Source organism: Neofelis nebulosa, chromosome 10, assembly GCF_028018385.1.
Source record: "Neofelis nebulosa isolate mNeoNeb1 chromosome 10, mNeoNeb1.pri, whole genome shotgun sequence".
Taxonomy (NCBI): domain Eukaryota; kingdom Metazoa; phylum Chordata; class Mammalia; order Carnivora; family Felidae; genus Neofelis; species Neofelis nebulosa.
Window position 1 is genome coordinate 56,961,092 of NC_080791.1, and position 12,710 is coordinate 56,973,801.

Genomic DNA, 12,710 nt, shown 5'->3' on the forward strand with positions numbered 1-12,710 from the left:
AGAGCAAGGATTATTGGCCCTGAGGATTCAGAGAGCTGAGAGGAGGGAGAGCCAGGCTTGTTGGGGGAAGGAGAGGAGTAGCACTTGAGCTTGACCTAGAGGGACAAGGAAGATTTTGATAGATAGCAATAAAAACTGATGTTCCAGCCAGAGGGGATCATATAAGCAAAGACTTACAGGAGCGTATGGTGCTCATGAGGGGCCTGTAGGTGTGAAAGATAAATCAAGAAGGGCAGGAAGGGGCTGGATCCCGTGCAGCCTCAAATGCCCCTCTGGTCCCCCTTCCCCATATCCTGGCCTGAGCTCTCTTACCTTTGATAAACTGGATCGCAGTCAGGTCTGGTGCAATCTGGACTAGGCCATCCTGCTTCTCTAGAGGTTCCTGCAGACTCTGCTCAGAGGGAGAATCTTCACCCTGGAAGATACACAACCCAGGCAGTCAGCTGGATGCCAGACATTCTGCCCAGATATGCCTGTTGGTGCGGAAACACTCTGAAAGAGAAGAGGGTATGGGGCTGTCACCTCATTGGGAGCAATAGGGGCCAGCAGTGTTCCATTTATTCTTGGCTCTGAACAGGCCTGCTGGCTGGGGGTGAGACCTCTCTGGTGCCTCAACACCCTGTAAGACCTCAGGACCTTTGCTTCACCTTGGTGGGGGAACCCTAAGAAAGGCTGAAGTTGAGTGTCTTGCTAATCCAGCAAGATGGGCATTCAGAGTAGAAGGTAAGTTGATTTGAAGAGAAAATAACGATCTTACATATACATGTACGTCCAAGTCAAACCTTGTTCAGGGTCTCTCTTCTGCTGGGCTCTGAGCTCTGCAAGAGCTCAGGGATCATCTTTATCTTATTCTCTGTTGAAACCTTAGTGCCTAGCATAGGGCCTGAGGTAAAATAGTAGGCATCTGATAAATATCCATGAAAAGAAGAAACGCAACAGATGTCTCTAACAGGCAATGGGTGCAGCCAATGCTGGCCTCTTGGAAGAAAAATGAGATCAAAAGGAGATGCTAATGTGATGTAGGCAAGCTTGTACACTGCTCAGAAGTGGGTTCAGTTTGGTTCGGAATAGGGCAAAACGTCCACACTGAGTACCCCAGGGGCCTAGCAGAATGGGGATTCCAGGATATGCCAGGCCACCAGTATGTGGGCTCCTGCTCCGTCCTCCCTGGGACCTGCAAAGGAAGGGGTCTTACACTTCACACCTGAGCAAAGAAGCTGCGAAGTGAGGTAACTTGCTCAACATTGCACAGAACTATGATCTGAGCTCAAGCTTACCAGAGTAGAAAACTCATGCTTTATCCACTAGGCCCTGTGAGTTGGAGGCCCTGATGCAAGACAGGCAGAATTGGGAGGCACCTTTGTGGTGTTATGTGGAGGGGCCTGAGAGCCCACACTTTGGGTCTTACCCACTCTGGGTAAGTTTCCGGGGGTCTGTTATTCATTTATACCTTCGAGTTGTGCTGACACAGCAGCCACCGGCCATGTGTGGTCACTGAGCACCAGGATTATGTCTTGTCCAAACTGAGATGTGCCATGAATACCAAATACAGGCTGCATTTCAAAGACTTCGTATGAAAAAGATGGGAAAATACCTCGTCATTAGTTTTTTTCATATTTATGATGTGCTAAAATGAGAATATTTTAGATATAGTGGGTTAACTTAATTATTAAAATTAATGTCTTTAACTTTCGAATGTGCTGCCAGAACATTTAGAATTACATATGTGGTTCACATAATATTTCTTTTGGACACACTGTCTTTAAGAAAATCAGGGAATCTCCTTACGCATTTCTTAGTCCTAGCTAAGCTATGGAGGGCGGTGCAGGAAGGTCCTGGGACCCCAGGGAGGGGTACTAGGCCTGGGGTACTTCCCAGAAACAGAAGCAGGAAGCAGGAAGGGCTAAGGTAAACTATTAACTTCCCAGCATTTCTTATCAGGGATGGAAGGACAGGCTCGACCTTTGGACAGGCAGAACCTTGTGAGTTCCTTGTTTTCATGTAAACAGTAGAGTCAACCACAGTGTCTGCCTGTACAACCCGATATGGTCTACCCAGCACTTTCACATCCACTGTGTCATCTGATTCCCATAGCAGTCTGGTGAAGGGGTTATTACCGCACCTATTTCGCAGAAAAGGAAACTGAGGCCCCAGAAAGGGAAGTGTCACCTAGGGAGCAATGGGCAGAGCAGGTTCTCATATGTGGGTCCTATGGTACCACACTGTCTCATGCTGTGAAAAAGAGCATGGGGTTTGGAGAAGAGGGGAGGGGCAGACCTTCAGGAGCTGGGAGGTCAGGGAAGGCATCCAGGAGAAGTGAGGTTTGAGATTTGTGGACTGGAAGGAAGAGGTTATTTGAAGCAAGGGCATAGTCTAGCAGGAGTGTGGCTGGGGGAAGGGGTCTATCAGTGCAGAAAGTGATGGGGAAGCCATCCTGACTATGGGTAAGAGTTGCTGGGGCAGGAGCTGGGCGGTTGGGAGGGCCATGCTAAGGGACTTTACTTGGGCCTTATCTGGTAGGTACTGGGAGCACTGACCTAGCTCCAGTCCTGTGTTCTCCACAAGTTCCCGCCTCTCTCTCCAGATCTGTTCTGAGGACTCCTGACTAAGAGCCAGCTTCTGAAACCGAAAGCCTTGTGATTTGGAGTTGGACACATCTGGTTGTGGTTTGCCCAGGTCAGCAGGCCTGCGCTAGTGACCTGGTTAGAACTTCCCCTCTCGGGGCCGCGTGTTGACTGCTGCAAGCCTGCAGGACATCGGACACCATGTGTGGTCCCCCACATGAAAGGACCCTGTCTGCCGGGCCTCCAGGGAGTCATCCTCAGAGGAAGCTGGGTTCCTGGAAAGCTCTATGTGGAGCTGTGACCCCAGCCCCATGGAGCCACGCTGATCCTGGCAGGTGATGCCCTCAGCGTCCATCACAGGTGGCCACGGCAAGCAGCCACAGGGAATGGGGTTATCTGCTAGACTTCCTACCTGCTGCGGGAGGGAGCTCGTGTTTCTAGCAGAGTGCCTAGAGATCTGAGCTTCACAGAAGATTGTGACATGCTTCGGGCTTTCTCGTATTGAGATCCGTGCAACAGGCCATGCCTCTCTTTTCCCTTTGACTACCAGAAAGCTCAGAACCAAATAAGTGGTTCAGTTATAACAACTGACTTCATCTTTGTGGTCCATGCTCTTATGTTTCTCTCTCTCATTCTGGCAAACTTTTGCTGCTGTTTCTATTTTCTTGCCTCTTGGTCTCGGCTGAGCGATTCAGCCCAGGTCCTGCAATGCTCTTCCTGGGTCTGAATCCCAGCTCCACCATTCACTAGACATGTGGTCGGGTTATTTAATCTTTCTGTAACTCGGCACCTCAGGTGTTAAATGGGGGTAATAGCTGCATCTACTTCATGGGTGGATTACAAGGATTAAATGAGATAATACATACCAAGGGCTTAGAACAATGCATGGTACAGAGTAGGCAATAGATGTCAGCCTAATTCCCCACTCTTTTATTAGCACTGTACGTGAATTTGGTGTGAGCTGTAAGAAGAATATTAGAAAAAAAAGATAATTTTTCCATTATTTTTCAAAACTCTAAAGAGCTGGCTGGATCAGAGAAAGATACTAAGAACAAGCATTCCTGGTTGTCAGGCATTGAACAACCCACTTCACACTTTGTTTCATTCTTACAAAACCCCCAAGATGTGAACGTTGTGATTATACCCATTTTATGGATTGCAGAATTGTAAGTGCAGAGGCAGGATTCATACCCAGGCTGGTTTGGTACAGACACCATATGTCTAACTCCTGTTGCTGGCCTCCCGGTAGGCCGGCACTCAGACACCTCAGGCACCAAGGAAACTCTTGGGCCAGATCAGCTTTCAGTCAGCTCTCTTCTTTAGCCTCAGTCTCCTCGGCAGTCAAACGGAGGTATTGGACTAGATCGGAGTTTTGAAAACTGGGTTTTTAGCAGCAAAACCTTTTCCCCAATTGAAACCTCACTCCAAAGACTGGTACAAAAACACATAAAAGTAGAATCTGTCTGATTGAAGTGTGTGTGTGTGTGTGTGTGCGCACGTGCGTGTGCACGTGTGTGTTCAGGGAGGTGGAAGGCCCTTAGTTCTACTGGGGACACCTCTCTTCAATCTCCATATGGTGGCACCCTTGGGGTTCTCCGTACGGTGGCACCTTTGGGGTTCTGTTGAAACCACTCAAGCAGGTCACCCCAAAGTGCCTTCCAGCCTCAGTGTTTGAGGAAGCTCTGATCTACACCAGGCCATGAAGCGGGGAGGACTCACTATAGCCCTTTGGGCCAAGACCTGGCCTTATATAGACTGGTGCAAGGTGGGGTGGTACTGGTCCAGCTCTGGGAACAACCTTGACCCTCTCTGGGCCTGAATCCCTCCATCTGTAAGATAGAGTGGGGGTTGAACTGGATGATCACACAAGACCTTCTACCTTAGAGAGTTGAGGAGGGGTGGGGGTGGGGGGTAGTCACAAGGCCTGGGTTGCTAGGGACATGAGCCAGCCTAGGCTGCTGGCAGTTACTGCAAGGGAGAGGTACCAGGCATAAGAGAGACACAAGTCACCTTGGACCTCACAGGGGCTGTAAAAGGAGCACAAAGTCCAAAGGGAACAGAAGCCTCCTAGCTGGCCGTAAGTCCTAGGCTTTAAGGGCCATTGCTACTGCCCACTCCTGTCCCCATCCTTGACCATTCTCCCAAAGAAGCACATCAGGTTAACAATTGGGAGCAAACAGATTTCACAGACTCCTAGACTCATAGGCCCAAATTGTAACCATGTAGAAATATGAATTTTTGGAGTCACAGACCATATGAGGCATAGAATCTTAGAATAATAGAACACAAGTACTTGAGAATCTTTACTAGAAATACAAAATTTAGAACTTTATAATATTAGAATCCCAGACTCTGAGAGACAGCCTAGAATGACAGACATGGAGACTCCTGGGAAATTGGAACCGAGAGAAGGTGACAGAAGCCAGCGGTGCTCAGAGGCTGGGCAGGGACAGGGGATCTCGAAGGATGAGACCTTTGTCAGCCCCTTGCCTAGACCCAAGGGTAGGCACTAAGAGGGACCTGAGGGTGTGGAGGGCAAAGGAGTGTTGCTGATTGAATGGGGTCCTAATGGGACCAGATGACCTGCTGGGGAGCCCCTGAGAGGCCATTTCTACTCCACAGGCTCTAGAGAGCCATCTGCCAGGAGTCCTGGGGCTTGACTTAGAGACTGTCTGGTTATAGACAGGGTGACTGTGGCTTGCAGAAAGGTAAGACCTGCCCTGGTTCACTTTGAGAAGGATGTCTGGTAGCCACCAGGAGGCCACAGACACATGGGCAGAATCAAAGGCAGGCAAGCAGAGCTTTTGCCCCTTCATGTCCGTGTAGCCTCCCCCATCTACCATCGTATAGTCTTCTCTGTGGGGACTGTTCATGCTCCCCTCCCTGTAGGCAGAGAACTCTAAGCACCGGCCCTGGAGAAACCTGAGCTGTCAGTCAGTCATCCCCCTGTCTGAGTCTGGCCTTCCTTCATTACCTGAGAGCTTCTTGGGGCAGAGGCTGGGGACGGCACCCTTTTCTCCCACAGGGAAAGGGCTCACGTACTGCTCCGGAGATAGGGAGCCATTTAGAGAAGACGTCCTCGAATCTGGTAAACCCTTGTCCAATCTGCCCGTTTTAGAGATAAGGAGACTGAGGTCAGAGACCTTCGCCGGCTCACACAACCCTTATATTACATACCATCACACCCCCTTTAAAAACTGCATTTGCTATAGGAGGGTATTTAGGGGACCCCTGAGCCTGGGAGAAGATGTTTGAAGGGATGTGAGAAATAGCCTCCCTTCACTTTCCCCCCTGCCTGTTCCCGCTCTCTACAGAAGCTACACTTCCCATGTCTGTGGGCCTGGACTTTCTGGCTGCCAGTTCTGCCTAATTGGGCCCTTCCTCTTCGTCCATCTACCTCCTCTTCAGTGGCCTGAGTGGGCTGGGCCAGTCTGAGTAACTGCGAGCAGAGCTGGCCAAGGCAGCTTCAAGGAGGCGGGGGAACAATTCCTCCCACATCAATATTTATTGCCTGAGAGCTGCTGGAAGCAGATCATCATGTTCTCAGCCTTCGGTTCTTTTTTAAGAACCTCTCACCCCCTTCCTTCCTCACTCCCCATCCCCAATGTGCTGACAGAATGAATCCAGACAGCCAGACAGGTTCACAGCCGGGGAGCCAGGGTTTCAAAGCATCACAGAGATGCAGCTCTTAAAACCCAAATCTCTGCATCACAGCAGCTTCAACTCCAAAAACTGGGCCTTCTTAGACTTCGAGGCACACAGTATATTGCTCCGGGAATCCAACCTCAGTGTCTTCCATGACAGGACAGAATGGGGAAATGACTGGCTCAAGGTCACACAACTGACACATGCCTCACCCTTGCTTCTCCCACAGATGCCACCCCATGGCTCAAGTGGTTGTTCTCTGCTCAGATTTAAGGCCCAACTTGGAGACTGCCTATAACCAAAAACCCAGGTTCTTCTCTTTCTCTATGACTACCCCTACTTCTAAGAACTCATCTCCAAGTTCTAGGAATCCTTACCTCATTCAAATTCTGGCCTGAGCTAGGCAGAACCAGTAAGTGCCATGTGTGATTTCAAGCTGTCTTCTTCCCGTGAAACTGGTCCCTCTGCAGGGCCTGCCTTCCCCTGCCTCCAAGCCCAGCATCAGCCCAGCCCTGCACCATCTTGGATGCCCCATAGCAAAGCAGCATCGGGGCCCAAGCAGTCTTCCTCCTGGGAGGCTCCTGGACTCCTCCCTTTGGCCTGCCTCACTGCCAATGCACCAGTTCCCACCTGGACCACAGCCATGGCTGCTGCATCAGTCTCCCCACCTCCAGCCATGCCCACACATTTCCTCTGTCCCTTTCTCAGCTTAGAACCTAGTGATAGAGCCACGGGACCCCTGTTTACCCTCCTTTCAGGGCTGCCGGCTGCTCTTGAAGCTGGCAGGCAAGGCCTTTCCTGTTCTGGCCCCTGTTGGCTGTTCTAATATCAATTCTCGTTGGTGTCCCATGTATATACCCTCTGCTCCAGTGGTGGTGGTGGGGGCGGTGCTGGTGGGGGCAGAGGGAGATGGGTCATGAGGGTCATAGAACAGCCAAGTTTGGGGTCAGACAGACTTGGGCTCAAATTCTAGCCTTTCTTTTTTTTTAAAAAAATTTTTTTTCCACGTTTTTTATTTATTTTTGGGACAGAGAGAGACAGAGCATGAACGGGGGAGGGGCAGAGAGAGAGGGAGACACAGAATCGGAAACAGGCTCCAGGCTCCGAGCCATCAGCCCAGAGCCTGACGCGGGGCTCGAACTCACGGACCGCGAGATCGTGACCTGGCTGAAGTCGGAGGCTCAACCGACTGCGCCACCCAGGCGCCCCAAATTCTAGCCTTTCTAGGTGAAGACATTTTCAGCCCTCTCTCCAAGGCCAAACTTTCTTGCTCACATCACAGCAAGCATATTCAAATGCACCGACCTGCCTCATGAAACAGAATTATTCTTGTTGCAAAATATTCAACAGTCTTTTTTACAAATCATCTCTTTGAAATTAGAACTACTTAGCAACAAATAATTTATGATTGTGATTTCTCCACAATTACTAATAAGAAATATATAAACATAAATAAATAAGCAAATATATATGTGTGTGTGTGTGTGTATATATATATATATATATATATATATATATTCCTGACACAGAGCTCCTAAAACTCTTGTAAATAAGAGTGCTTAGGAGAATCTTCTAATACTTAGTCTTTGACCCCAGTTCCTGACATGGAGCCCTAAGATCTGTATAATTTCCTAAGGGCCCGGAGCATCTATCACCAAGCTACTAAATCCCTTGGAATTTCCTGGATGAGAGGAACATCTTTTGTTCTAATGAGATGACTCTCAGTGGGCTCCTGGATGGGAAGTGGTCACCAGAAAGACCAAACCATGATTATAAGCTTAGAACTTTCAGGCCCCCCCACCCCCACCCCCAATTCTTCAGGGAGGGGAGAGGGGCTGGTAATGGAGTTAAGGACAATCATGTCTATATGGAGAAAGCCCCCCAAAAATCCTAATAGTATGGGGTTTGAGGTTGGTGGACACATCCACGTGCCAGGAGTGTGACACACCCCAGCTCCACTAGGGACAGAAGCTCCTGCATTGGGGACCCTCCCAGACCCTGTCCTATGTAATCTCATCTGGCTGTTCAGCAATGCCCTTTATCATATCCCTTGTTACATAATTAGCTGGTAAATGTAAGTCCTTTCCTGAGTTCTGTGAGCTGTTAGTCTAGAAAATCATGGAATCCAAGAAGGGGGCTGTGGGAACCTGATTTGCAGCCAAGTAGGACAGAAGTTGTAGGTAACCAGGGGGTGAGCCTATTGTCTGCAAATGAAGTGGGACTTCAACTGTGAGTCTGAGCCCTAACCTGTGGGATCAGATGCTACCTCCAGGTAGACAGTGTCAGGGTTGAGTGAGACACCTTGTGGGTATTGTCGAGAATTGATCGGCATGAAGAACTCCACACATTTGGTCACAGAAACGTTGTGTGTGTGAGAACTTGGGAAACAAGAAAATCAAATGTACAGATTTTCAGAATGTCATGAAATGTGTGTGAGTATTAAAGAAAACCTGATCAAGCTGACATTACTTGTATATTGAACTTTTATGAAACGTTTCTATTTTGTCATTTTCTTTTGTGCTTTGGAGCCAATGTATTGTTTTTAGGGTCTCGTGTGTTGGTGAGTCTGTGGAAAACAGGGAGACCCCCCGACCAGTCATCTGATCTGCCCAGTGGGTCTCTTCTGAGGAAAGACCACCTGCCCCACAGCCAAGCAGGGGTTTCAGCGAGATGTCCTCCAGCACCTCATGGCTTGTTACTTATCTATGAATCTCTGTCCCCACTAGGCCATTCCTATTTTAAGGGTAGAAGCCATGTGCTGAGCTCCAGTGTCGGCCTGACATCTGGCCTAGAGGAGGCACTCAATGTGTGTTTGTCCCCTCACTGCTTCTAAAAAGGCCAGATTCATTTCAACAGCTGAACTCTTTGGCCTACTGTGTCCACACCTAGAACGCCCTTCTCTAGGCTCCCACCATCCTTCAAAGTCCAGCTCAATTTCCACCCCTTCAGACAAGTCTTCTCAGACCCTCCCACCCATTCTCCCCTCCCCCTAGCTCTCAATATTGCTCCGGCACAGCACGGTTAGAACTCACAAAAACCATGAAGTGATGAGCAAAGAGGTGGAAAGTGTAGTGTTTAGAGACAGGGCATGGGATCAGAGAGGCTGGGGTTCTCATCCCAGTGATGCCCTCAGTGGCCTTGTGGCCTTGGGAAGGTCATTTCCTCCTCTGGCCCCTAATCTCCTCAGCTGTGGAAGGGGCCGGACATACTCATTGCGTGGGGCTGTAGGCGGATGCTGTGGAGCCTGGACAGGAATGGATTTGCAAGTTGTGAAGTGCAGTGCCGGGGAGGGATGAAGTTTAAGGTTACAAAGGAGAACAAGTAGGTGAGGCTGGAGCCTGGACTCGGGTGGGGATGTGAAGGGGGCTTACTTTGCTGACAGGTGAGTCTGAGACCGTCAAGACCTTTCGCCAAAGGCGAAGTTCATGCTTCTCCTTGGGCATCTCCCTGGGGAAGAAGAAGTAGGGGACGGCAGCCAGGGCCACCGCACCAGCGGAGATGAGGAAGCCCAGCCACCAGGCACCCACCCATCGGGGGTCCTTTGAGGTCAGGCTGATACCACCTGAAAGAGAAGACCATAGTGATGTTAGGATCAGGATCCCACCATCGTGGGACTGGCTTCTGAGACGTGAGGTGACTTGGACCAAGAGTCAGGAGACCTGGGCTTCAGTGGTGGCTTTGCCAGTTACATCGCATTTGACCTTGACCCTTCTTGGACCTAGCTTTTTCAACTACCCAGGCATTGGGTGTAGTGGTCGATGTTATGGACTTTGGAAATGGACCGTTGAGTCTGAATTCCCATTACTAACATAACAACCTTGGGCAAATTACTTAACGTCTTTGTGCCTCAGTGCCTTCCTCTGTAAAATACAGACAGTAGTAGTACCTATATCACAGGTGATGAATCACAGAAACTGACTCATGTAAAGCATTTAGAATAGTGCCAGCACAGAGTATGTGCTATATAGGAGTTTGCTCATCTTCCTCATCTTACTGTTACTGTTGTGATTTATTATTATTATTATTGTTGTTGTTGTTATGGTCAGGGCTACTCCTGTGCTTCTCAGCACAAGATTCTCATCAAAATCACCAGAGTGCTTGTCAAAAATACCCAAGACCAACTTAAAACTACCACGGGGTGGGGTGGGAAGGTGACCCAGGAGTCTTACCTTTAACAAGTTCCCCAGGTGTAATCAGGACTAGACTATTCTAGATGTGCCTCCTGGCTGGAACGCCCACATCCCCCATCCAAGTCCTGACCTCAAGGCTGAGTCAGATACCTCCTCCTTCAATTGCTATAGCATCCACAAACACTTTATAAAGACACAGATGCATAATGACACCAACCCCATGAGCGGGGCTGGTTCCCAGGTGATTGGTCCTGAGCTTACCTGGCCAGGGGCCAGAGTACACAACTGGCACTCAGCAAATGTATCTGTAAAGCTGGGAATGAAGTTGTTTTTGCACTAAATCCCTCCTCCACCTATTATTTCCCCTGCTTCTGTGCCAGCCTGGCGAGCGTCAGCACACGTATCTCCCTGACTCCTCCGCTTCTCACACACCCAGCTGCGCCTGCAGCAGACACGCCGCGCCCACCCCCTGAAATCCCCCATAGAGAAAGTGTAGGGAGGTCAGTCCACAGGAACACCACATCTGCCTGTGAAGGTGCCACATCTGCCAGGATGATGTCAACTGAGCCAGAAAACACACACACCCCTTCCCCGGCACTGGGACGTGTCTGGGAAACCTAAGGACAATAACCAGAGCTCACGCTTGGCTCCTGGGCCCAGCTTTCTAGAAGAGAGGAAGGTGGGGCAAGGCTATTCCTAGCGAGACCTGTTCAGAGCTGCCCAGACCTGTCCTGGAGGCACCTTTGTGCAAAAATCAGAGAACAAGAAGCAGAATCTGAGTGTCCATCCATTCATACGTGTGTGACTTTGAGCTTTCTAGAGCTTGCTGAAAATCTCCAGGTGAGGGATGGGGCTTCTGAGTAGCAGGAAGTAGAAGGCATAGGTTGGGGCTTAGAGCTGCTTAGATGTGACAATCAGGCAGCTGAGATGCCGCAGTAACCTGTTCTAAAAGGAATCTTCTCCTATTCCCTGTAGGGTGCCAGAGCACGGGGACCCCTACCACTGCCCTCCCCTGGCGCCTTCAGGCCAAGCTTCCATCCTACTCCTTGGCCCACCCCAGCTACTACCTGGAGTAGTGACTGAGGTTCCCTAAATGGTGCCCTCGGCACAGGTTCCCAGACCCTTAAGTGGTCAAAATTAGAAAGGTCCTTAGAGGTCAACCCAGTAAGTTTCCATCTGAGGTAGGCCCAAGGTAACTGAGTCCTGCTCCAGAACTTCTCTCCTGCGTGCTTCTCCATTCCCCTGTCTGATGGCGCTTTACAGCTTATCTTCAGCTTTCATTGGATTCTGATTGCAGCTCTGGGAGGTGGACAGGACAGAGAGTATCTCAAAGATGAAGAAGCTGAGGCTCAGAGAGGTTAAGAGGCATGTCCAAGGTCAGTGGGGTTGCTGGGATTTGAACCTGAGTCCCTTGGCTCATTGTCTCCTATTAGACCAGCTATCCATAAGCTAGCTAGCATCTGTGTGCCCCCAGGCACAACTGTGCGCTCCTGAGGCTCACCTTCTGGCATCCGGTCGATGTCTACATAAAGGCGCAGCATGAGACCGCCCAGCCCATAGGCCATGCCTGGCCCCATCATGGTTACTGCAAACAGGATCCCTGCAACACAAAGGCTGGGTTAGTCTCCTCTGGCCCTGGCTTCCCTCAGCAGATCAGTGCCTGCCCAGTCTCTAATAAGCAAGAGCAGTTGGTTAGGCCCAGGAAACTCTAGGTCTTCTCTGGACCTTTACTGGTCACATGGAGCAGAGGTCAGGGACTCATGCCCAGCCCCTATCTGGGCCTCTCATCCCCCTTCCTCTGAGCCTGGCCCTCCCTCAGACCCCGGTTCTCACCAAGGTAGAGGGGCGAATTGCTGTTGTGGGCAAAATCATCGATGTAGGAGATGCCGAAGGGCTGAATGGGCACACCGCCCACGCCGAGCAGGGTCTGTGCCGTGAACATTATCCCCACCACAGCCAAATGTTGGGTCTCCGTGTAGCTTGAGCAGCTGCTGTTGGAGGGAGCTGGGGTTGGGTCTGGGACCAAGGTTTTGGACTGGCACAGAGAAGCCTCAAAATCCTGTGGCATGTCCACTAAGAGATGATAAAAAAATATTATGGCAAAAGCTAAGGCTTACAGAGCATGCACCAGATGCAAGGTAGCATTTTAAGTGATGTATGTATAAATCATTTGACTCCCTCCCCCAACAAACCTAGAGGATGGTTGCCCTCATTACTCCCATTGTACAGATGAGGAAACTGATGCTCAGGCAGCAACTGGCAAAGGCAGAGCTGAGATTGGAACCCAGGAAGCTCAACTTAGAGTCTATGTCCTAAAACCACCCTATGCCACCTTTTTGAGGAGAGGTATGTAGAAATACCATGGCGACCA

General features: G+C 50.0%; 1 protein-coding gene and 1 long non-coding RNA gene across 8 annotated transcripts in view; one reads left to right on the plus strand and one right to left on the minus strand.

Annotated features, from left to right (window-relative positions):
- SLCO2B1 (solute carrier organic anion transporter family member 2B1) overlaps positions 1-12,710 on the minus strand; it is a 57,410-nt gene that overhangs the window by 26,475 nt on the left and 18,225 nt on the right. For all 7 annotated transcript variants that reach the window (XR_009249682.1, XM_058687745.1, XM_058687741.1 and 4 more), the window contains 4 exons: positions 12,173-12,412; positions 11,841-11,939; positions 9,581-9,771; positions 313-415 (listed from right to left, as the gene is read on the minus strand). Coding sequence is in view for 6 of the 7 variants with exons in the window: in XM_058687745.1 (XP_058543728.1) it covers positions 313-415; positions 9,581-9,771; positions 11,841-11,939; positions 12,173-12,412 (633 nt within the window). In the remaining variant the exon portion in view is untranslated. The remainder of the gene's footprint in view (positions 1-312; positions 416-9,580; positions 9,772-11,840; positions 11,940-12,172; positions 12,413-12,710) is intronic.
- LOC131487253 (uncharacterized) lies at positions 584-3,709 on the plus strand. The gene is made up of 2 exons (XR_009249684.1): positions 584-723; positions 2,585-3,709. It is a non-coding gene; the product is annotated as an uncharacterized LOC131487253 (long non-coding RNA).